Source organism: Colobus angolensis, unplaced genomic scaffold (genome assembly GCF_000951035.1).
Source record: "Colobus angolensis palliatus isolate OR3802 unplaced genomic scaffold, Cang.pa_1.0 Scaffold18, whole genome shotgun sequence".
Classification (NCBI taxonomy): Eukaryota; Metazoa; Chordata; class Mammalia; order Primates; family Cercopithecidae; genus Colobus; species Colobus angolensis.
Window position 1 is genome coordinate 9,821,695 of NW_012114932.1, and position 25,227 is coordinate 9,846,921.

At 44.0% G+C, this 25,227-nt stretch overlaps 1 protein-coding gene across 2 annotated transcripts in view; it reads left to right on the forward strand.

Moving 5' to 3' along the window:
- The first annotated feature begins 12,588 nt into the window (after positions 1-12,588).
- TAF4B (TAF4b RNA polymerase II, TATA box binding protein (TBP)-associated factor, 105kDa) overlaps positions 12,589-25,227 on the forward strand; it is a 167,331-nt gene continuing 154,692 nt past the window's right edge. For both annotated transcript variants that reach the window (XM_011939288.1, XM_011939289.1), the window contains exon 1: positions 12,589-13,426. In XM_011939288.1, coding sequence (XP_011794678.1) covers positions 13,084-13,426 — 343 coding nt within the window. In that variant the 5' untranslated portion in view covers positions 12,589-13,083. The remainder of the gene's footprint in view (positions 13,427-25,227) is intronic.

Here is a 25,227-nt window from a genome sequence, read left to right on the forward strand (position 1 = left end):
ATATAATGGAAAGCTTGTTGATGCTTAAAAGATGAAGTGTTTCTGGAGAGCAGTACCTAGGAAAAAATAAAAGAGAGGTGATGGTAGGTGAGAGATTTTAGCCCAGTTACAACAAAACCTCACAGTGGTGAGTCAGAAACTGCAAGTTAAACAGTAAAATAACCCAGGCCCTTTTGTTAAGGAACTTAAAGTGTCCTGGAAAGACAGGGAAGTAATGAATACACCAGGAAGTAATGAATATACACAATGAAGGACGTTTGTTGGGAAGAGGGTCAAGGAAGACTTTCTTGGGAAAAGCTCTTCCGCTACCTCATTGCCTGGCATGGTGTCATGAGATCAGTGTGGGAAGACAGGGGTAGCTAGAGTGATGCCAAGCAGAGGTCACATCTCAGGATGGAACTTCTATTCTATATTAGGATTTTACCACTGAGGCATTGGAAGCATGTGGTAGGGTGTCTGAGGGGGCCATAGAAAGTTTTTTTTTTTTTTTTGTAGAGTCAGGGTCTTGCTATGTTGTCCAGGCTGGTTCCTAACTCCTGGGCTCAAGGAATCCTTCCACCCCGGCCTCCCAAAGTGCTAGAATTACGGGCATGCACCATGATGCTTGGCCAGAAAGTTTTTACCTATGGAAGAACAATTAAATGTTTCTTTTAGAGAGGCAAACAAACAATTAAACCTCTTGAGAAACTAATGTATCAAGAACAAGACTAGGAAGCATGGTATTGTTATTATTCAACATTTTTCTGGAGCTATAACTAATCAATACACTAATACTACAAAAACACATAATCTACAAATTTATTCATTCAAGGCTGGGTGTGGTGGCTTATGCCTATAATCTCAGCACTTTGGGAGGCCAAGGTGGGTGTATCACCTGAGGTCAGGAGTTCGAGACCAGCCTGACCAACATGGTGAAACCCCATCTCTACTGAAAATACAAAATTAGCCAGGCATGTAATTAGCTGGGGGTGGTGGCGGATGCCTGTAATCCCAGCTACTGCAGAGGCTGAGGCAGAAGAATCACTTGATCCCAGGAGGTGGAGGCTGCAGTGAGATGAGATTGTGCCATTGCACTCTAGCCTGGGAAACAAGGGCAAAACTTCATCTCAAAAAAAAAAAAAAAAAAATTCAGTCAGCCAGCAAATATTTATTAAGCACTTAGTATGGGCCAGGCACTGTAAGAATACAGCAATCAGCAATGAACAACAGTAAGAAGATCCCTAGCTTCAGAAATAATCATTCTGGAAGAGAAAAAGTTGAAATCCTACTGGTCTGTCAGCATTTCATCTAGTAACTCTTTCATCTTGGCTTCCTGACTTCACTGCTTTTGCTTGTTTTCACCCGCCTCTGCAGCCTCTCCTACTTCACTAGTTCCCTTTATTGACTTCTTCTTCTATGCTACTGCTAAATGCTGAGGTTTGATGTGGGTTCTTCTCTCTTCCCCATACCTTCTCTTTGTTAGTGATAACACTCAGTCCCATCACTTTAAGTAACATCTATACTGTGTCAGGAAGTGCGGGCGTCAGGGTAACGTAAAACCTAGATTGCATTTCACTTTCAAGTTCCTTTTCATCTTTCCCGTCAGAGCTGTTTCACCTCTAGTCTTCCCCATTACTGTGAATAAAATCGTGAAATCACCCTCCACCCAAGTTCTTAAGCTGGAAATGTTGGAGACGTTCATAACTGTTCACTCCCTCGGCTACTTTATTTAATCTACTGCTAAGATCCATAGGTTTTTACCTCTGTGGATTGTGCTTTTTGCACTGCAGTTTTGCATTGTTGACATTTGCCATTTGAGTCAGGTGTGGTGGCTCACACCTGTAATCCCAGCACTTTGGGAGGCTGAGGCTGACACTTTGGGAGACTGAGGCCAGGAGTTTGAGACCAGCCTGGACAACATGGCAAAATCCCATCTCTACTAAAAAGACAAAAATTAGCCAGGTGTGGTGATGCACGCCTGAAATCTCAGCTACTTGGGAGGCTGAGGCAGGAGGATCACTTGAACCTGGGAGGTGGAGGCTGCAGTGAGCCAAGATCATGCCACTGCACTCTAGCCTGGATGACAGAACAAGACTCCATCTCAAAAAAAAAAATTTTTTTTTTGAGTCAAATTCTCATCCTGTTGCCCAGGTTGGAGTGCAGTGGCTCACTGCAGCCTCAACCTCCCTGACTCAAGCGATCCTCCTGCCTCAGCTTCCTCAGTAGCTGGGACTACAGGCACATGCCACCACACTTGGCTAACATTTTAAAATTTTTTTGTAGAGATGGGGTTTTACCATCTTGCCCAGGTTGGTCTCGAACTCCTGAGCTCAAGTGATCTGCCCACCTTGGCCTCCTAAAGTGCTGAGAATGCAGGCATGAGCCACCACACTCTGCCGAAAACCATTTCTTCTAGTAGAATGGTAACTGACAATGTAAAAGAAATGAGTTAGAAAAATCACTATTTTGCAGCCATCATAGTGATAATTAATTCAGCCAAGAGTCATGAATGGATGCTAAAATTAACAGGTGAAATCTTAATGAAGAACGGGATATTTTCATAGTTGCAAATATGTTTCACATGTTTATTATTAATTATAGAGAGGAAAAATAATCACTTTACATAAGAATCCTGGCAGATATCATCATGAATAAATGACTACGTTTAATGTAAACTATGGTAAGATAGACCTACATCTTATGTCTCCTAATGTGATACAAAAGTCATAACATCATTTATATAGTATCCTGTCAAAATGCATAACCTCAGGTGGGCATGGTGGCTCATGCCAATAATCCCAGCACTTTAGGAGGCTGAGGCAGGAGGATCACTTGAGCCCAGGAGTTTGAGAACAGCCTGGGCAACATAGCAAAACCCCATCTCTTAAAAAAAAAAAAAATGTTAGCTGGGCATGGTGGCACACAACTGTGGTCCCAACTACTTGGGTGGCTGAGGTAGGAGGATTGCTTGAACCTGTGAGGTCAAGGCTGCAGTGAGCCATTATTGTGCCACTCTACTCCAGCCTGAAAGACAGAGCAAGTGACATCCTGTCTCTTAAAAAAAAAAAAAAAAAAGTCAGGCGGGTGACTCACACCTGCAATCCCAGCACTTTGGGAGACTGAGGTGGGCAGATAACCTAAGGTCAGGAGTTCAAGATCAGCCTGTCCAACATGGTGAAACCCCATCTGGACCAAAAATATAAAAAATTATCTGGGTGTGGTGGTATACTCCTGTAATCCCAGCTACTCCGGAGGTTGAGGCAGGAGAATCACTTGAACCCAGGAGGTGGAGGTTGCAGTGAGCCAAGATTGCGCCGCTGCACTTCAGCCTGGGCGACAGAGCAAAACTCCATCAAAAAAAAAAAAAAAAAAAGATGTATATATTATTGAAGTATTTAGGGGTAAGGGAAGGGGCATATCACAACTTATTTAAAAGTAGTTCAGGATCAAAGGTGTGTATAGAATTGGTTCTCAGTATTTAAGGTAGTTATGTTCTTTAAAGGCACAACTAACACTGAATCAGCCAACACTGAACTGCTGCTCCTAGAGGAAACAGAGTTAAGCTCCTTCGAGCCTCTAGTCCTGACATTTTTGACCACTGACCAATACCTGACCTTATTTCATGTGTGTTTCTGTTTAAAGACACTTTATTCAATATAGATTGTTGATTCATTAACACTGAACTAAGTCAACAGCACTATAACTCATGCTTGAAGAAACTTCTCTAACGTGTGCGTTATCTCTCTGTAAGGGCAGCTTCTTTGCACTTAGGAACACTAAACAGCTCTTCAACACTTTGCCCGGGGACTGTTTTATACAGCAAAATCACCAACAGAAAGCACAAAAATATGAAAAACATGGCACTAAGTAGACTACCAAAAAAAGGCACTTGTTTATAGTATAAGAGTGAAAATAAGAGGCAGAGTGTCACCTTTTTCAGTCTCAGCTGGAAATAGGCGGATCAGGCAACTCAAATTTGTATTGCTCTGTGCGTATCTACAAAACATAGCAAAAGTGCTTTGACTGATGATTGATTTGGGGGTTATGAATAAGTTTTAGCAAGTAGACAAATTCACAAATACAGAATCTACAAATAATGAGGACTGAAGGTGTGTGTGTTTGTGTGTGTGTATACACATACATACAGACACATATATATACACATGGAAAGAGAGAGCAAGAGCAAGTGGTAAAACAAATCAAAATGTTAAGCGTTAGTGAACCTGGGTGAAGGATATATGAGAGTTGTAAGTAGTATTTATTTTTTGTGAGACAAAAATATGAAGAACCTGGCACTAAATAGACTGCAAAAAAGGACACTTGTTTGCAGGGTCTCACTTTGTCACCCAAGCTGGTGTGCAGTAGTATGATCAGGGCTCACTGTAGCCGATACCTCCTAGGCTCAGGTGATCCTTCCAACTCAGCTTCCTGAGTAGCTGGAGCTATAGGCGCATGCCACCACATCCAGCTAATTTTTAAAATGTTTTGCTATGTTGCCCAGGCTGGTCTCAAACTCCGGGGTTCAAGCAATTCTCCCGCCTTAGCCTCTCAAAGTGCTGGGATTACAGGTGTGAGCCATTGTGCCTAGCTGCAAGTAGGACTTCTTGCATCTCTTCTCTAAATTTGAAATTATTTGAAATGAAAAGTTTAAAAATTCAATAAATTCATATTACTCTTCAGCTTAAAATATTTAAATTGCTTTCATGTGCACATCACACATCCTTTAAGATCCTGAAGAGTTCAGGCCCTTATCTGCCTCTCCAACATAATTCAGGCCACTGTCCCTCCAGCTTACTCTGACCAGTCTCAGAGGCTTTCTTTTAATTCCTGAACACTTCCCTAGCTCCATATCTAAATTAGATCCTGTTTATTATTCTATTTCAAAGCACAGCATTTATCACAATTTGTAATTATACATGCAAACAATTATGTGTTCTTGTTTAATAAATGTTATGTATAAAATAATAATTATGAAGACATTTTAGAAATGGGGAATTATTTAGGTGACCTGATTTAAATGTTTAGGCATGGAAAATTATTTAGGTAAAGTTAAGTTCTACATTACAAACAAAATTATTCATACACTGCACATAGTAGCAAACATAAAATGGACAAGAATTAGAAATAATATGCAAATGCTTGATGTGATGGTTCATGCCTATAATCCTAGCACTTTGAGAGGCCTCAAACAGGAGGATTGCTTGAGGCCAGGAGTTCAAGACCAGCCTGGGCAACAAAGCAAGAGCCCCGCTGTCTGTACAAAAATAATAAAAATGAATGAAGTACTACACAAAAATGAGAGTTCAGGAATAATGATGGAATTATAAACAGATGAAAATTAGTAAGTTTTTTAGGCTGCTTTTAGTAAGAAAGAAAAATAATACCACTTCAAAGACTGATTAATTACAATGTTAATGCTAAACAAATATTTTAAATAAAAATCTCTGGCCAGCCATGGTAGTTTGGCCCTGTAATCCCAACACTTTGGGAGGCCAAGGCAGGAGGATCATTTGAGGTCAGAAGTTTGAGACCAGCCTGGGTAACATGAGATACTGTGTCTACAAATCAAACCAAAAAATTAGGTGGATGTGGTGGTGTGAACCCTGTAGTCCCAGCTACTTGGGAGGCTGAGGTGGGTGATTGCTTGAACCCAGGATTTTGAGGGTGGAGTGAGCTATCATGGCACTACTGTTCTCCAGCCTAAGAGACAGAGAAAGACTCTGCCTCTAAAAAGTAAAATAAAATAAAATAAAATAAAATAAAATAAAATAAAAAATAGACTAGAGTATAGAATGAAGAAGGAGCAAGGCTGGTGGTGTAGAGGGAACCCAGTTAGAATAATTCAAGTGAGCATTCTTGGGTATGAATTAAGAGAGTGGCAGTGGGAATGAGAGACTGATGGATTCCGGGGATATTACAGATTTGATTACGAGATTGACAGGATCTAATGACTGATTGAAGCAAGTGAAGAATGGGAAAAACTCAAGGTCAATTTTTTTTTTTTTTTTTTGGGGGGGACAGTCTCCCTCTGTCGCCCAGGCTGGAGTGCAGTGGTTCCATCTCTGATCACTGCAACCTCTGCCTCCTGCGTTCAAGCAATTCTCCCTGCCTCAGCCTTCCGAGTAGCTGGGATTACAGGTGCCTGCCACCATGCCCCACTAAATTTTGTATATTTAGTAGAGCCAGGGTTTCGCCATGTTGGCCAGGCTGATCTCCAACTCTTGACCTCAGCTGATCCGCCCTCCTAGGCCTCCCAAAGTGCTGGGATTACAGGCGTGAGCCACCGCCCCTAACCTCAAGGTCAATTCTTTTTTTGAGACGGAGTCTTGCTCTGTCACCCAGGCTGAAGTGCAGTGGCGCAGTCTCAGCTCACTGGAAGCTCTGCCTCCTGGGTTCACGCCATTCTCCTGCCTCAGCCTCCTGAGTAGCTGCGATTGCAGGCGCCCGCCACCACGCCTGGATAATTTTGGTCAATTCTTAATTTTACATTTTGGGTCACTGGAGGGAGGTTGATCTAGTTCACCGAAATAGGGATCATAGGAGAAAAAGCAGGGTTGAAGATGAGATACAGCCGGCTTTCTGTATCCTTGGGCTGCATATCTGCAGATTCAACCAAGTGCGGGTTGAGATCGGCATATATGGAGAGGCAACTGCTGACCGTTTAGGTTGAACTTGTGGGACACCCAGGTAAAGACACTAGGCAGCTGTTTGTATAGGTCTTGAGGCCAGGAGAGAAATCTGGGGTCAAAGATACAGGAAGTCAAAAACATATAGATAGAAATTAAGCCATGGAAGTAAATGTCATCACCCAAGAAAAATATAGACTGAGAAAAGAAAGCTGAAATGTTTAAGCCCCTATTACTATATGAAGAATTGTAGGAGGCACCAGGGGTATACAGACAGGACAAAATTTCTGTCTCTGAGGTGCTAAAGCTTGGGAGTGGGATAGGAAAGGGTCAGATAAGTGCTTTTTGTCAGATATCTACTATGCATTCAGTTCTCTCTTCTCCTCCTCAAGTTAACATGACACAGCCCACTAAACTATGGGAGAGGATAGGCAAGAAAAACTTGAATAACAATATAATGAGTGCTATGATAATGTGCTATGGGATGGGGAAGAGAGGCTTAGGTTATTGACTTTTGAAGCCAGATAGGAATTGTCCAGGTAGAACATGGGGAAGGTCTTTGAAGAAAAGTAAAATAATATATGCAAAGTCATGAAGTCAAGAGAGACCTGGGATATTGGCAAAATTCCTGTACTTCCCTATGCTGCCATTACAAGGTGCCCATGGCTAAATGGCAGAGTAGAATTGATTGGACAATTTAATAGGTGCCAGATCATAATGAACATTGTATGCCATGCTACTTGAGATTTTATCCTGTGGGTAACAGGTGGATGTTAAGAAGTGGTATGTAGGAGAGTTGTAAAATTAGATTTGCATTTTAGGAAGATTGTCCTAGAAACAGTGGGAGACATAGATTGGTTTGGAGGAAGGGAGAATGATCAGAAAGGAATTTACACAGTTTCCACCACCACAAATATCCATCTACCAGTGTCTATGGCCAAGAACTCTGCCTTCCCTTCTCTTGCCATAGATGAATGGTCTATGGCTCTTATCAAAGCTCAACCCCTCCACTTGTGCACCTAGATTAAAAAAAATTTTTTTTAGAGATGGGGGTCTCACTATGTTGCACCAGCTACAGTGCAGTTGCTAATCACAGGCAGGATTATAGTGCACTACAACCTCAAAGTCCTCAAGTGATCCTCTACCTCAGCTTCCCAAGGAGCTGGGACTACAGGCGCACATTTGTGCACTAGATTTTATCCCTTTTTTTGCCTTCAAGGACATGGTTCCAACAATTCAAATATTCCTCTTTATTCCTCTATCAGCAGTTTTCCCTCCCTACTGGAACACTGCCATCAGCATACAAACATGTAGTTATTGCAAAGAAAATCTCTTTCTTGACCTCATCTCTTCTCCCATGGTCCCATTTTTTTCTCCCTTACTTTGTATTATAACTGTACATTTCCATCCATTCGTTCATGAACGCTCTAAATAGGCTTTCATGCCCACATTCCATAGGACCACTCTTGTCAAGGTTACCAGTGATGCCCACATCGTGTTGCTCTATTGAACAGGCACTCCCTAGTCCTCATTTTATTTGACCTATCTGCTGCATTTGATACAGTCGATCATTCTCTTCTCTAAAGTTAACTTTTTTTTTCTTTTGAGACAGAGTCTTACTCTGTTACAGGCTGGAGTGCAGTGGCACAATCTTGGCTCACTGAAACCTCTGCCTCCTGGGTTTAAGGGACTCCTGTGCCTCTGCCTCCCAAGTAGCTGGAACTACAGGCACACGCCACCACACCAGGCTAATTTTTGTATTTTTTGTAATGATGGGGTTTCACCATGTTGCTCAGGCTCGTCTCAAACTCCTGGCCTCAAGTGACCCACCCGCCTCGGCCTCCTAAAGTGTTGGTATTACAGGCATGAATCACTGTGCCCAGCCTGACTGATGTATTCTTTATTGCCAAGCTTATAGTAAACGCTCAATAAATGTTACATAGATGAATGACTGAAGTTAGGTAGGGAGGAGAGGCTTTTGAAAATAATATAATTCAAGAAAATTGGTGTTATAATACAAAGTATAAAGTTCAGTGTTTGCAGAATCTTTTACAAAACAAACATTATTTTGGGGATTTTTGGCTCTTGAACAGTCTTATTACTTTTTCCACATTTAATGCGAAGTGAAAAGAAATGATTACTCACACTGAGAAAATAGCCTGTCTTCTTAGGTTAAGACAGTATTTGTAATAAGCTTCTGCTTGGCCTAGCTTCAGCAAGCTACCATACTTGTCCAGGTTCATGAGATCCATTAAAGGTACTTGGATGCTATGTTGAGGAGACTGGAGAGTGTTTAGCTGTGCTTACAGATTTCAACTCTCACTAAGAAAATATATTTTAAGAAAAAGTTTGTCTTAATTTTTGATTATGCAAATAAGATACATTCACTGTAGGAAAATTTAAAAATGCAGAGAGACAAAAATTATCACTTAGAATGTCTCTAAATAGAAATATCTTCCATTAATAGTTTTGTGTGTAATCTAATTTTTTATGAGTATCTGTTTATTGGTTAATAATTTTTTTTTCTTTTTCTTATCTTTTTTTTCTTTTGAGATGGAGTCTTGCTCTGCCACCCAGGCTAGAGTGCAGCGGTGCGATCTCAGCTCACTGCAACCTCCGTCTTCCAGGTTCAAGCGATTCTCCTACCTCAGCCTCCCAAGTAGCTGGGATTACAAGCACGCACCAGCACACCCAGCTAATTTTTGTATTTTTGATAGAGACGGGGTTTCACCATGTTGGCCAGGCTGGTCTTGAACTCCTGGCCTCAAGCAATCTTCCTGCTTGAGACCTCTCAAAGTGTTAGGATTAGAGGCAGGAACCACCACATCAGGAATTTGCATATTATAAACAATGCGAGGCTCATGCCTGTAATCCCAGCACTTTGGGAGGCTGAGGCAGAAGGATTACTTGAGTCCAAGAATTTGAAATCAGCTTTGGCAACATGTTGCCAAAATTACTTTTGCACCAACCTAATAGTTAGACCCTTGTCTTTGCAAAACAAACAAACAAACAAGCAAAATTAGGTAGGCATGGTGGCCTGTGGTCCCCAGCCACTTGCGAGGCTGAGGTGAAAGGAATTCTTGAGCCCAGGAGGTTGAAGCTGCAAGTGAGCCATGATGCCTTCACTGAACTACCCTGGGTGACAGAGACAGGGATACCCTATTCTCCCTTGCACAACCCCACACCCACCCCACCCTGCCCTCCCGAAACACACACACACACACACACACACACACGCACTCACACATGCCAGAGAGAGAGAGAGAGAAACAGAGAGAGAGAGAGAGACAGAGAGAGAGAGAAATGCATAAGGTTAACTTTATGAAAAAATATAGTTCCCCAACCAAGTCTCTTTGTAATTTGATGGTGGAGGTTAATTACCTATCTACACAAAGTATGTGAGTTGAGGGTGGGGGTCTAGTGGAAATTTAGAAAGGGAGAGTCCTCAAAACAAACTTCGATCCTTCCGTACCCAAGTATCTATTGAAATGTACTATATGGAGGGGAAAAGAAATCAGGGATAATTTGCCCATTTAATGAAGAACATATCTAAGATTCAAATACACTACACTATTTTGCTTCACTGAAAATGTTGCATAACTTCATTCAATTCATTACCTTAGCAAATATTTATTAAATGCCTTTTATGCTCAAGGCATTTTGCCAAGGGCACTGTGGGATACATGATTAATCAGACGTTTTTGGAGTAATGGAAAGAGATGTACTTTGGCATCATACTGATGAGTTTGAATTCCAGCTTCTTGGAAATATTACTCTTTTAACTGCAGTTTTTAAGTTTGTAAAATGAAGCAGTTAGAAAAAGGAAATGCATCTTTCACCGGAGGTGCTCAATAAATTCAGTTTTTCTCTCCCCAACTCCACTTTGAGGCATCTGCTAGAAGGTAAGTGATCAGGGAATTCACCATAGAAAGGGAGGGAATGTGATTGATTTGGGTCATGAGATGGATTTAGACTGGTCCAGAAGTGAGAGACAGTAAAGGTGGTAAGTGTGTGGACTTTATTAGATCTTGTGAGTAGATCTTATCTAAATGTGCCGGCACACGTTTACAGAGAGGTAGAAAAGCAGGAGCTGTTAACTGTCAGGTTGCCTGCTATTTTAGTTCATTTGGGCTTCTATAATGAAATATCATAAACTGGGTGGCTTATAAAAAGAGAAGTTTATGTCCCATAATTCCAGAGTTTGGGAAGTTCAAGATCAAGGCAGATGCGGTATCTGATGAGAGTCTTACTTCCTAGACAGCAGTCTCTTTACTATAACCTCACATGCTGGAAGGGGAGAGGGATCTCTCTGAGGTTTCTTTAAAAAAAATTATTTATTTAATGTATTTAACTGACAAATAATAATTGTATGTATTTATGAGGTATCATGTGATGTTTTCATGTGTCATGAAATAATTACATCAAACTAACATATTCATCACTTTAACATGATTGGTCCTAAATGGAATCCCATTCATGAGGGCTCCGCCCTTATGATCTAACCACCTTTCAAAGGTCCCACCCTCTAATACTATCAACTTCAGCTTTAGCATTTTAACAGTCAGTTGAGGGTATAATCCCAACACTTTGGGAGGCCCAGGCAGGAGTTCAGGAATTGGAGACCAGCCTGGACAACATAATGAGACCCCGTTTTTGCTAGGCACAGTGGGGCTCCCCTGTAATTCTAGCTACTCGGGAGTCTGAGGTAGGAGAGTAGGAGGATCACTTGAGCCCAGGAGGTGGAAGCTGCAATGAGCCAATGGTGCCACTGCACTCCAGCCTGGGTGACAGAGTTAGATCCTGTTTCCAAAACAAAACAAAACAAAAAACACAACAACATTCAGATCATAGCATCTGCTACTTGTAAATCTCCTTTCAGTGCAGTGTTGGTTCGTACAAACATACAATATTATGACTTTAGCTTGAAATTAAGGCATCTTCTCTGCATTACAAAGAAGCAAATTTTTTTCATATCGATTCAGTCAACACCTTTTATTTATCCAGATAATGTCTAGGATCGCACTTAATAGCTAAGTGCTAGAATCTAATTATATAGGTATCAAAAGGCATTAAGTTTTGAAGACAGACATACAATTTTAATGTTTAGAGGTGACAGAGACATCTATAGCAGCACCAGAGAAGAAACGATTTTCCATTTTTTAGGCAGCTTAACTCTAAAATGTGAAAATAGGCACATCTCACAGACTATAAAACTATACACCAGGCCGGGCGCGGTGGCTCAAGCCTGTAATCCCAGCACTTTGGGAGGCCGAGACGGGCGGATCACGAAGTCAGGAGATCGAGACCATCCTGGCTAACACGGTGAAACCTCGTCTCTACTAAAAAATACAAAAAAAAACTAGCCGGGCGAGGTGGCGGGCGCCTGTAGTCCCAGCTACTCGGGAGGCTGAGGCAGGAGAATGGCGTAAACCCGGGAGGCGGAGCTTGCAGTGAGCTGGGATCCGGCCACTGCACTCCAGCGCGGGCGACAGAGCGAGACTCCGTCTCAAAAAAAAAAAAAAAAAAAAAAACCATACACCATTTTAATTTTTACAACGTCAATTCTAATTACTAATTTTAGCAACGCTTCAGTAACGCTTCAGTGTGAAGACACCAGAGAAAACCAGTGAAAATGCGTGATTGAATTCTTATTGAGTCACTCTTCTCGGAAATCAGTCCTCCCCATTTTCTCCTTAAAAAATAGAATCCTGGAGACAGTCTAGTCCTGGCTTTTCGAGGAACAAACAATGGGGGACACAGAGAAACACGGATGCCGCAGTTTTCCAAGTGCAGCTTGCCCCTCCCACGTGATTGGTTTCTGGCATCGCCCCTCCCTGCTGGCGATTCAGGGGAAGTTTCTAACGCTCCGTGGAGCCGTCCCCAGTGACGCCACGGGCGCGGCTCCGCTCTTTGACCAATCACGCGGCTGGATCCCGGGGAAGCCCCGGGCGGCGGCGGCGGCCTGGGCGCGTGCGCGAGGTCTCCGCGTGGCTATATAAACATGGCTGGCGTGACCGCGCGGAGGGGCCGTGCCAAACGCGCGTAGGGGGCTATGGGCGCTCTGTGTTCGTAGTTTTGAAATTTCTGGCGGGGGAGCCGCTGCGCAGAGTTAGGCTCGAGGTGCGAGCTACAACCTTCCCGGAGGCGCACGTCCAGGCTCCCCAGCAGCGGGACCCGAGCGTGAGGCGCCGGGCTGAGGCAGCGCACGTGTGAGCACCGCTGAGGAAGCTGCGAGAGGTCGGGCGGGTGTCGCTCCTGGGGCAGCCCAGGCTCGCGGGGACGGGAGGAAGGTCCGGGACGCGCGTGTCCTGCCGGGCAGCCGGTGCCCGTCACTGATTTCGCTGCTGCGGCCCCCGCGCCTCTCCCCAGCGATGCTGTGGAGCCCGAACCGCACCGGAGTCGGCTGCCACGCGCCAAGCCTCCCCTCACCTCTGCTCCTGGAACCGCAGCGCCGCAGCTGCTGCTGAGCCCCTGGGGGATGCCCGCCGGCCTCACCGAACCCGCCGGCGCCGCTTCCCCGGCTGGTGTGAGCGCCTCGGGGACCGTGACCATGGCCCCGGCAGGGGCGCTGCCGGTGCGGGTGGAGAGCACTCCTGTGGCCCTGGGCGCCGTGACTAAGGCTCCTGTCAGCGTCTGCGTGGAGCCCACGGCGTCCCAGCCCCTGCGGTCCCCCGTGGGGACCCTGGTGACCAAAGTGGCTCCGGTCAGCGCCCCTCCTAAACTCAGCAGCGGCCCTAGGCTGCCTGCTCCTCAGATAGTCGCCGTGAAAGCCCCCAACACCACGACGATCCAGTTTCCTGCTAATTTGCAGCTTCCTCCAGGTATGTTGATCACCCTTTCCAGCCTCGTCTGTCGGTCCAGCTGGCGGTGATGGGAAAAGTCGTAGCCCCAGATTGCTCCTAAAAAAAACTCTGAGCCACGGGAACCTTTCATAATCTTGACTTTACAGTTAACACATTCTTTTTGTGTCATTACTGCATGGTTTGTCTTTTCATATTTAAGGAAAGCATCTTTTCACCTAAGTCACACAGTAAAAAGCTATATCAAACTGATTTTCGGGGGAGGGCTTTCAGGCACTGACTCTTAGGTCGGGGAGATAATATAGCTACAGTTAATTTCCATGTGGAGGAAGGACCAGTTTATACCGTGGATTTCCATACGCTTAGATTATGATGTAGAAGTGCGTTGTACTTATTTTATTAATTATGAATGAATGAATGAACGAATGAGGTATGGTTTCGCTCTGTCGCCCAGTCTGGAGTGCAGTGACGTGATCACGGCTCACTGGAACCTCGAACTCCTGGGCCCAATCGATCCTCCTGCCTCGGGCTCCCAAAGTGCTGGGATTACAGGCGTGAGCCACCGGGCACGGCCTAACAGTGAAGTTCTTGTGTATTAAAACTGAAAGAGATTTTTAAATTTAACCAAGTCAGAATAGTTTTACTGCTTTCTAGTACCAAGTACGAATAATGCTGTTCCTGCACAATCTTTAAATGCCTTATGATTCTAGCTTTCAATTAGCAGAATCCCTGACTGGGAACACGTGCCACGGTTGACAAACAGACTGAGAGTCAGGCAATTGTTACAGTTGCAATTGAAGCCGTGTGTCAAGGAATGCTACTGTTAATGAGTCTGTCACTTTCTATCCTAAGGCTTTTTACTCTGTTGGGCTGTATTTCATGATTTCTATAAAGGTTTTACTTTGTGATAATTTACATATTGTAAATATGCTGAATGATATTGGGGCGTTCAGTCTTACTTTACTGAAAGTCTCTTGGAATTTGCTTTCTATTAATTTTGTTTAGCAGTTATTGGAACTCTGACCTGCAAAGATGGTAAAAAAAAAAAAAAAAGGGGGAAGCATTGATTCAAAAGATTCTATAACCCTTAATAAGATGGCAGAGGTCCTTTTTGTATGTAATATTGTTGTTAGTCATACACGTTGTGAATAGATGATGTTTTTCACTTTTTATGAAGTTGTATTTCAGTTTTATATGGTATACAAGGTATGTAAAACTGTTAAGGCAGTGTTACAGCAGTGTGCAGCACCTAATACATTATTTGGCAGTTCTAAATTGTTATTCTAAGTTGTTATTCTGCATATATGTTTATAAATTAGTTCTGAATGTGTTAGAATGAAATCACCCCCTAAACTGTAAATCCTATCTAGTCACTGAAGTTTATTTATAAATAGTCAAAAAAAGAAAAAAAGTATTAAGAAAGAACTGTCTGAAAGGCTAAGGCATGAGAATTGCTTGAACCCGGGAGGTGGAGGTTGCGGTAAGCCAAGATATCTTGCCAGTGCACTCCAGCCTGGGCAACAGAGCGAAACTCTGTCCCTCCCCATCCCTTCCCAACCCCCAAAAGAAAGAACTGTCATGAGTGGAAACTTGCTGGTAAGTGAGAGTGAATCACTTACTGGAGGATTGGGGCCTTACCGTGCTAAGCACTTTTAACAAATTATTTATTTTCTTTTATTTGTTGGTCATAATAGACAGGTAGCAAATAAGGAAAGAGGTATCTAAGAGTAAATAATTTGTCCAATGCCAGGCAACCCATAGGTGTCAGGGGGAGTTTTAGCTCAGGTCTGTTTAACTCTATTCTTTCTACAACTCTATGCTTATTTTTTTACTTGTATGTGTACGGTATGCCTCATTGAGTGTCAGTAATGAAAGGTGATTCAGAGAACTTTAGATTCCAGTCTTTCGTTTTATATACCAAGGAATCAAAACTGAAACTTGGCAGAGTTAAATAGTAGCAAACTAGGACCATAGTCTAATTATGTTCATAGCACTGTATTAGAACATTGCATGCTGTTTACCTCTGAGAAACCCCTACAAAAGACAGAAGGAAGATAATTTGTCTTTAGGAATTGGTCGTTATAGAGGAAGTGGGGTTTTGCTTTTGGGAATTTCTGCTGACATGTGGCAGAAGGGTGTACTAATTACATCTGTGCTCTTATTGGGCAGAATAAGATAAACAATAATTGAAGAATGAAATGGAAAGACTGATTAAAGTAACTTTTAAAAAACATTATGAATCTTGTACTATTTCTTTTCTTTCTTTCTTTCTTTTTTTTTTCCTGAGACGGAGTGTCACTCTGTTGCCCAGGCTGGAGTGCAGTCGCATGATCTAGGCTCACTGCAACCTCTGCCTCCCAGGTTCAAGTGATTCTCCCGTCTCAGCCTCTCGAGTAGCTGGGATTACAGGCACACAGCACCAGGCTCGGCTAATTTCTATATTTTTAGTAGAGATGGGGTTATACCATGTTGGCCAGGCTGGTCTCGAACTTCTGACCTCAAGTGATCTGCCAGCTTCGGCCTCTCAAAGTATTGGGATTACAGGTGTGAGCCACTGCGCTGGCCTGAATCTTGTACTATTTCTTTTGCATACCAAGAATTAGCACTTGGTTACACAAGGGTGCTTATATATGTCAGTTCCTCATTTTCCAAGATAATGAATACTTTAAGTATTTGATTCTCTTCAGAATTTCATCTATGAACAGAACTGGTTTAAAATATATATATATATATGTGCACCACAGGTTTTTCTAGGGAGCAGGAACTGGAAATAAAAAGTATGCACAAGAGGGTGTTTGAGGAAATATTAATAAAAGGTTTTCAGTAACTTCTTCAGTCTTCTCTTTTGTGAACATGTGGGGTTTTAGGCTTAACTGTGGTTCTTTCTCTTCTTGATATTCTTCATCTTGTCTATCACCTGTTTGAGAATGATAAGCAAGGACTTGATTCCTTCTTTTAGGTCATCAACTGGGATAAATTCTGCATGATAGTTGTACTGTACAAAGGTGTGAAAGTTACTTATGAAGCACTGAGGTCCCTTTTCATCAGCCTGTCTTCATGCTGAGACAGGGCATAGAATTTGCATCTTCTTTCCTGACTGAGTGATCCAGTCCTTGGATAAGTTCTTTGTTTCCACTCTGTCTTTATCAAAGGGATACAGTGTACATGATCACCACCTCCACAGTTGTCACAGTGCTGCTGGGCTTCATGAAATGAGGGGTATTCTTTTCAGTGTTCACACACCATCCACTGGTTGATTTTCAGACTGTAGAGTCAGCGTAAAGTGATAGTGGCCACGGTGTTATTCTGTCGGTAGTCAGCCCTCAGGAGAAAGTGCTGGTGCTCCTCTCCTACTGGCTCTTCCTCAAGGCGAGGTTAGGTTCTGTTACATGTTTCCATTTGGGTGCCATGCTTTCACCCTCATAGTACTCCCACACTTTGTTTTCTTTTTGATTACAAGGTCCACAGAAGCAGGGACTCTCTGTTACTGTTATTCTCAGGGCCTAGTAAGTTGCACACAGAGAAGGCACTGAAGTATTTGAATGTAGGCATATGTGGAGAGAGTAGGGGGCAATAGGGCTGTAGCCCCTAAGGGATTCTGAGGGCCATCACACACATCCGTGTGTTGAGTTTTGATTTCTTTGCTTATTCTACTTACAGAAGCAGTATATATTCATGTGAAAATCACTAAAATGTAATTTCCACTTCAAAGTATTATAATTAACAAACTTGTGGTGTGTTTTTTTGCCTTTTTTTTTTTTTTTGACGGAGTTTCGCTCTTGTTGCCCAGGCTGGAGTGCAGTGGTGAGATTTGGCTCACCACAACCTCAGCCTCCCGGGTTCAAGCGATTCTCCTGCCTCAGCCTCCCTTGCACCTGGGATTACAGGCATGCGCCACCACGCTCGGCTAATTTTTGTTGTATTTTTAGTAGAGATGAGGTTTCTCCATGTTGGTCAGGCTGGTCTTGAACTCCTGACCTCAGGTTATCTGCCTGCCTTGACCTCCCAAAATGCTGGGATTACAGGTGTGAGCTGCCCGGCCACTTGTTTTTTTTGGAGACAGAGTCTCACTCTGTTGCCCAGGTTGGAGTGCAGTGGCACGATCTCAGCTCACTGCAACCTGTGCCTCCCAGGTTCAAGCAATTCTCATGTCTCAGCTGCCAAGTAGCTGGGATTACAGGTGTGTGCCACCACACCAGGCTAATTTTTTTCTTTTTAGTAGAGACAGGATTTTGCTATGTTGGCCAGGCTGATCTTTGAATTCCTGGCCTCAAGTGATGTGCTGATCTCAGCCTCCCAAAGTGCTGAGACTACAGGCATGAGCCCCAGCGCCCGGCCTATTCTGTCTTTTAAGTGTTAGTGTGTCCGGAGTTGGTTCCTTCTGGTGGGTTTGTGATCTCGCTGACTTCAAGAATGAAGCCATGACGTTCGTGGTGAGTGTTACAGCTCTTACAGATGGCACAAATGCAAAGAGTGAGTGGTAGCAAGGTTTATTTTGAAGAGCGAAACAAACCTTCCACAGCGTGGAAGGGGACCCGAGTGGGTTGCCGCTGCTGGCTGGGGTGGCCAGCTTTTATTCCCTTATTGGCCCCTCCCATGTTCTGTTTCTTTCCTTTCAGAGTGCCCTTTTTCAGTTCTCCCTATGATTGGCTACTTCTAGGATCCTGCTGATTGGTGCATTTTGCATTTTACAGAGTGCTGATTGGTGCCTTTTACAGAACTATGATTGGTGCATTTTACAGAGTGCTGATTGGTGCATTTTACAATCCTCTTGCTAGCTACAGAGAGCTGATTGGTGTGTTTTTACAGAGCACTGATTGGTGCATTTTACAATCCTCTTGTGAGACAGAAAAGTTCTCCAAGTCCGCACTCGACCTAGGAAGTCCAGCAGGCTTCACCTCTCAATCCCCCCTCTAAACAGGACACCCCAGCTGCTGTTGGGAATTGGGCAATGACCACTCTAGTTACTTCCTGCTGGATAGGGGCGAGAAAGGGGCCCTGCAGTTGTAGTGTCCTCCAGAGGTGAACTCTCTAGGCCAGTGGGTTGGTCCAGGGGTCCTCAGTAGAAGTTGTGAGTTGAGCTCATTTGGGGTTCCATTTGTAAGACCATCTGTAGCTTGATGACCTCGATCCTGGAGGAAACAAATTGACAAGGAGGTTAAAAACACAGGTCCCGAAGGCGAGTAATAGCAAGATGGCTGTCACAGGACCTAGAAAGGGGAGAAGCCACGTCACCCAACTCCGGAGTTTGGGATGAGTTTGAAAGGCATTGTTTGATTTCAGAAGCCTTTTCCTGTAAATGCTTGGTGGCATCTCATACTGGTTAGTATAAAAGCAACACTTCCCCTAAGAAGGTGCAAAGTCCTCATTTCTCAGTAATGAGGAGGTCTAGGCCTCAGTGGTTTTGGAGAGTCACTGCTGCCAAAGAGTCTATTTGGGATTGTAGAGTAAGGATAGATTTTGTTATTTTTTGCAAACTGTCCTTTGAGAGTGTGTGGTAGGAGGATAATGAAGTAGATAAACTGGCTATTCTGGTTCCTGTAGCGGTGGCCATTCCTAACCCTATAAGTAGCGGTATTAGTTGTATGGCCCTGCGCTGATGGACTTTAATTTTGAGGGGCACTGATAGGGTCTGATTTTCTGGGGCAATGTCAATGTTGGGACTTAGGAAGACTAAGCTGCAGGTGCCTGCCTAGTTGGTGGGGAGGCAGACATAGGTTGAAGATCCACATAAGAATAATTTGGCTTGGCTGGGTAGACAGAACTGGTTGTGTATGTTAAAAAGGTGTATGAATTTGTTGTTTTCATTTTCCCATACTCCTAAATTACTTGCCAAGGTAGCTCTGGCGAGTGGCTGGAAAGTGGTGTTGGGAGCAAACTGAGTGGCTCCCTGTGTTCTATTTTCCCACTGGAGAAAAAACTATTTTGTATCTACTAGGAAGCATTCAAGAGAGTAATTGAAAGAGGAGATGAGAAGGCATTCAGTAGTGGTGGGGGTGCTGCTGCAGGGGGTCCAGAGGTGAATGGTCATGCAGGGAGTATGTTTGCCATTACAAAACCCGAACTGTTTGTTAAGTAGGGAGGAAGTGATGATTTTGGGAGGCCCTGAGAAGCAGACAAACCATCTGAATGGAGCTGTTTGGGTGACTTGGAAGTTGCTATGATTAGTTGGGGCTTGAAGTTGTAGGGTGTAATTACGCTGATGGGATAGTAGGTGCCCCAGGGCCAGGCCTGATAACAGGTTGCGCTAGATGCGTAAAGGGGCTTGGAAAGTTAAGATGGTATCTGTGGTTACAGGGCCGTGTATGGGCTTTTAATTGCTCGTGTGAATTATTTCATGAATTAGGACTTTAACCACTTCCTCAGCCTTCTCTGTCTTGCAGGGGAAGGCTTCTGTCCAATTTATAAAGGTATCAGCACAGACCAACAAGTATTGAAATCCCCTTGACTTAGGCATATGGGTGAAGTCTGACTGCCAGTCCTCTCCAGAATAGTGCCCTATTCTTTGTTCCCCCAGAGGGGCCTTGTGATGGACCAAGGGATCATTCCTTTGGCACACCTCACAGACTTTGACTACTTGCTGGATGGTCTGGAGGAGATTTGGCCCTGTAAATAGTGATTTGGCCATTTGATGAGTGTTCTCAATACCTGTATGAAAAGTTTGGTGGAGGGTCTTAAGTATTTTCCACTGGCTGGCTTTGGGTATGAATACCTTTCCCCCTTCTGTCATTAACCACCCCGAGGGGAGAAAACTATGCCCTGGTGAAAGTCCCCGTTCTGTTTCAGTCGGAGAATACTGGGGCTTAATCTGTTGGAGAGGGTTGTTCCATACCAAGGGTCCTTCCATAGGTATTCCTAACGGGAGGTTCTGCCTGGCAGCAGTTTTGGCCTCAGCATCTGCCCGATGGTTTCCTTCTGCCTTTTTTCCGTCCCCTTTTTGATGGCTTTGGCAGTGTAAGACTGCCATCTCCCTGGGTTTTTGCACTGCGTGCAATAACTTCATGATTTCCTTGAGGTATTTAATGGGGGTTCCCTCAGAGGTTAGGAACTCCCTTTCTTTCCATATTGCAGCATGGGCATGTAGGATTAGATAAGCATACTTGCTATCTGTATACACATTTATTCTTTTTTCCTTTCCCAGTTCTAAGGCTCTGGTAAGTGCCACTAGTTCTGCTAACTGGGTGCTGGTCCCCTGGGGAAGAGGCTTACTTTCAAGTACTGTTACATCACTAACTGTGGCATAACCTGCCCTTCGTATCCCATTCTCCACAAATGGACTTCGTCGATATATAGGTTAAGGTCAGGATTAGCTAAGGGGACTTCAAAGAGATCCTCTCGGGCAGCATAGGTCTGGGCCACAATTCGTTGGCAGTCATGCTCGATTGGTTCTCCATCCTCTGGGAGAAAAGTAGCAGGGTTGAGGGCTGCACACATACATATTTGAAGCACTGGTCCCTTAAGGAGTAGCGCCTGATATCTAAGCGGATGGTTGTCTGATAGCCATAAACTTCCTTTGGCACCTAGTATGCCATTTACATCATGAGTAGTACAGACAGTGAGATCCTTTCCTTGTATTATTTTGAGAGCCTCTGATACTAAGATGGTCACCACCGCAACTACCTGTAAACAGTGAGGCCAGTCTTTTAGTACTACATCAATTTCCATACTTAGGTGTGCCACTGGTTGTGAGATTGTCCCACGAGTTTGAGTAAGCACTCCAAGAGCTGTTCCCACTCTCTGTGGCATATAAAGAGCAGCTTTGTGGGAAGGCTTAAGGTTGGGGCTTGTTCTAGGGCCTGCTTTAAGGTTTTGAAGGCTATTTTTGCCTCTGGTTCCCATTCTACTAGATACAGTGTTTGCCCTCTGGGTCTCCTTGATTAGTGTATGGAGTGGCCTGGCCATCTTGCTGTAGCCGGGGATCCGTAGTTGGCAAAAGCTGGTGATCCCATGGAACCGCTGCAACTGTTTTAATGTCCTAGGGCAAGGATAAGCCAATATAGGTTGTATTCGTTCCTTGCTGAGGGCCCTGGTTGCTCTGGCTAAGATTAGGCTTAGATATTTGACTTGTTGTAGGCAGAGCTGGGCCTTCAATTTAGATGCCTTGTACCTTTGCTTAGCTAGAAAGTTCAAGAGATCTAGAGTAGCCTGCTGGCATGAGACTTCTGAACTGGTAGCCAAAAGTAAATCATCCACATACTGAAGGACCAGAGTGCCTGGACTTGAGAAGTGGCCTAGATCTTGTGCCAGTGCCTGACCAAACAGATGAGGGGTATCCCTAAACCGTTGAGGCAAGACTGTCCATGTAAGTTGGGATGTGTGGTCTGTGGGATCCTCAAAGGCAAAGAGAAACTGGGAGTCAGAGTGCAGGGGAATGCAGAAGGCGGCATCCTTGAGGTCCAGAACAGTGAACCATTCTGCTTCCTCTGGTATTTGAGAGAGCAGGGCATAGGGGTACAGAGTACAGTTGGATATAGAGGAATTACTGTCTCATTCATGAGTCTAAGATCTTGCACTAGTCTTCACTGACTGGTTTTTGTACTCCTAGAATTGTGGTGTTGCAGGGACTGCTGCATTTTCTTACTAAGCCTTGAGCTTTTAAATGTCTGACAATATCCTGTAATCCTTTATGAGCTTCAGGCCTTGAGGGATATTGCCTTTGATAAGGAAAAGTGGTGGGGTCTTTTAGCCTGATTTGGACTGGGTGGGCATTTTTTGTCCTTCAAATTGTCCTTCCAATGCCCAGATTTCAGGGTTGATTCCCTCCTCAAGTAGGGGACAACAAATGGGTAGCTTGTTTCCCATGTTCATGCAGATAATAGCTCCAGCTTTGGCTAATATGTCCCTCCCTAATAAGGGTGTGGGACTTTCAGGCATAACAAGAAAGGCGTGTGAAAAGAGCAAAATCTCCCAATTACAACTGAGGAGGTGGGAGAAATACCTGGTTACAGGCTCTCCCAGGATTCCTCATATGGTAACGGACCTTGAGGTTGGCTGCCTGGGGCAGGACATTAACACTGAGAAGGCTGCGCTGGTGTCCAGGAGGAAGTCAATTTCCTGGCCCTTGATGGTTAAATTTACCGGGGCTCAGTGAGGTTGATGATGTGAGCTGGTGCTTGCCCTGAGCACCCTCAGTCCTGTTGTTGGATCATCTGGTTGGGGGCTCCTGTCTCAGAGAACCTTTGTTTTCTAGGGCAGTGTGCCTTCCAGGGATTGCCTTGGCATAGTGGACACGGATGAGGGGGCAGCTTGTTTCTCGTTAGACAATGTTTTTTCCAGTGTCCTTGCAAACCACCCTGATAACAAGCCCTACCGGGTTATTGCCCTGCTCCATTTTCTGTCCTCTGTGAACCATCAAGGTTTGTTTGTCTGAGGGCCATGAGTAAGGCTGCGGCCTTTCTCTTATCTCGCTTTTCCTTTTCGTCCTGTTCCTCTTGGTCCCTATTATAGAACACTGAGGTTGCCAGGTTTAATAATGCCTCCAGATTTTGTTCAGGGCCCAGGACTCGCTTTTGGAGCTTTCTGCTGATGTCTGCAGCTGATTGCATAATAAACTTACCTTTGAGGATGAATTAACCCTGAGGGAGTTGGGTGACAGGGGAGTATATTTTCTTAAGGCCTCCCATAGCTACTTTAGGAAGGCAGTAAGATTTTCTTCCTTTCCCTGAATTATGGTGGACATCATTGAATAATTCATGGGCTTTTTCCTAATTCTCCTTAGTCCTTCTAGAGCACGGGTCAACAGATGTTTGTGATTCCAGTCCCCATGATCTGAGTCTAAGTCCCAGTGGGGATCCATACCGGGGATGGCTTGCTGACTGGTAGGGAATTTGTCCCTTTCTTTGGCTGTCATTCTATCATTTACTTGACTAAGAGACCAGGTATCTCCAAACTCTCGGGCTGCAGCTAAAGCCACATTCTTCTCGTTAAAGGCCAGGGTTTGATCTAACAATAGCATGACATCTCTCCAAGTGAGGCTGAAGGTTTGCTCTAGACCCTGTAGGACATCTATGTACCTATCAGGATTATCTGAAAACTTCCCCAGGTCTACCTTGATCTGCTTTAAATCAGTGAGGGAGAAGGGACATGTACCTGGGTTGGGCCAAATTCCCCTCCCCCTACAGCTTGAAGGGGACATAACCAATAGCCTGGGGGTTTTTGTGGTCCCTTGGAGATTTCTTGCTTGTTTCCTTCTAGGTGGGGGAGATTAGAGGAGGCTTATCATTAATAGGAAGGGGAGCTGTAGGGAGGCTAGGATATGGAGGTAAGCTGAGAGGTCCTCCTGAGGGATGTGGATTGCAAGCTTTGCATAGTTGTGGATTATCCTTCAATGAAAAAAAAGCTTGAATATAAGGTGTTTCACTCCATTTGCCTTCCCTCTTACAGAAAAGGTCAAACTGCAGGATAGTATTGTAATTTATACTTCCCTCAGTTGGCCATTTTTCCCTATCAGAGAGAGAATATTGGGGCCAGGCTGTAGTACAGAAAAAAATAAGCTGCTTCTTTTTCAGGGCTTTTGGGTCAAATTGATTCCAATGGCTTTGGATACATTTTAAGGGTGAGCCTGTTGATGCCTGAGTGTTTCCCATCTGAAAGAAAAAACCGCCCATGTATTTTTTTTTTTCTCTCCCTACCCAAGACCCACACGGTCCCTGGACCCTGCTGTTTGGAATAGTTGGCGCTCACCGAAGCAACAGCGGAAACACTGGTTTTCCTCCTAGACCACAAAGAGTACCAAGGAAGGTCGGATTCAGTGGCATTCTCGAAAACCTGTACCCTTGCCTTTTCTCTTAGACCACAAAGAGGACCAAGAAAAATCGAATTTAGTGGCCTTTACTGACACATTCTCGAAAACCTGTTAAAGTCCTAAGCATTTTCTCCTGTTGGTATTGGGACCTTACTCTTGTCCTATAAAGATGATATGCCTCAAAATGGAGTGGAGGGCCATACCCTGAGGGAGGGAAGGGATCTCCAGGGTTGGAATAGTGATGCTTTTTGTCCTCTCTTCTTATCATATGAATAGGAAGGGTATAATTTCTGAGGCTCCCCACATCCTAGCTTTGGGAATAGCCTTTGTTAGGTCTGCTAGTCTGAGGAGGGATCCTAAAATTCCAGATAGTTTCCTCTCTGTGAAGGGGCTTTGGGCAAAAATTATGTCTTTGATTGGTGAGCCCACGTGTCTAAAGAAGGGAACAGAGTCCTGAAATTAATTAATTAATTAATTTATTATCGATAATGAACTAATATTTATACCTTTTTTTAATTATACTTTAAGTTCTAGGGTACATGTGCACATTGTGCAGGTTTGTTACATACGCATACATGTGCCATGTTGGTGTGCTGCACCCATTAACTCGTCATTTATATTAGGTATATCTCCTAATGCTATCCCTCCCACCTCCTCCCACTCCACGACAGGTCCCAGTGTGTGATGTTCTCCACCCTGTGTCCAAGGGTTCTCATTGTTTAATTCCCATCTATGAATGAGGATACGCAGTGTTTGGTTTTCTGTCCTCGTGAGATTTTGCTCAGAATGATGGTTTCCAGCTTCATCCATGTCCCTACAAAGGACATGAACTCAATCTTTTTTATGACTGCATAGTATTCCATGGTGGATATGTGCCACATTTTCTTAATCTGGTCTATCATTGATGGACATTTGGGTTGGTTCCAAATCTTTGCTATTGTGAATAGTGCTGCAATAAACATATGTGTGCATGTGTCTATATAGCAGCATGATTTATAATCCTTTGGGTATATACCCAGTAATGGGATGACTGGATCAAATGGTATTTCTAGTTCTAGGTCCTTGAGGAATCACCACA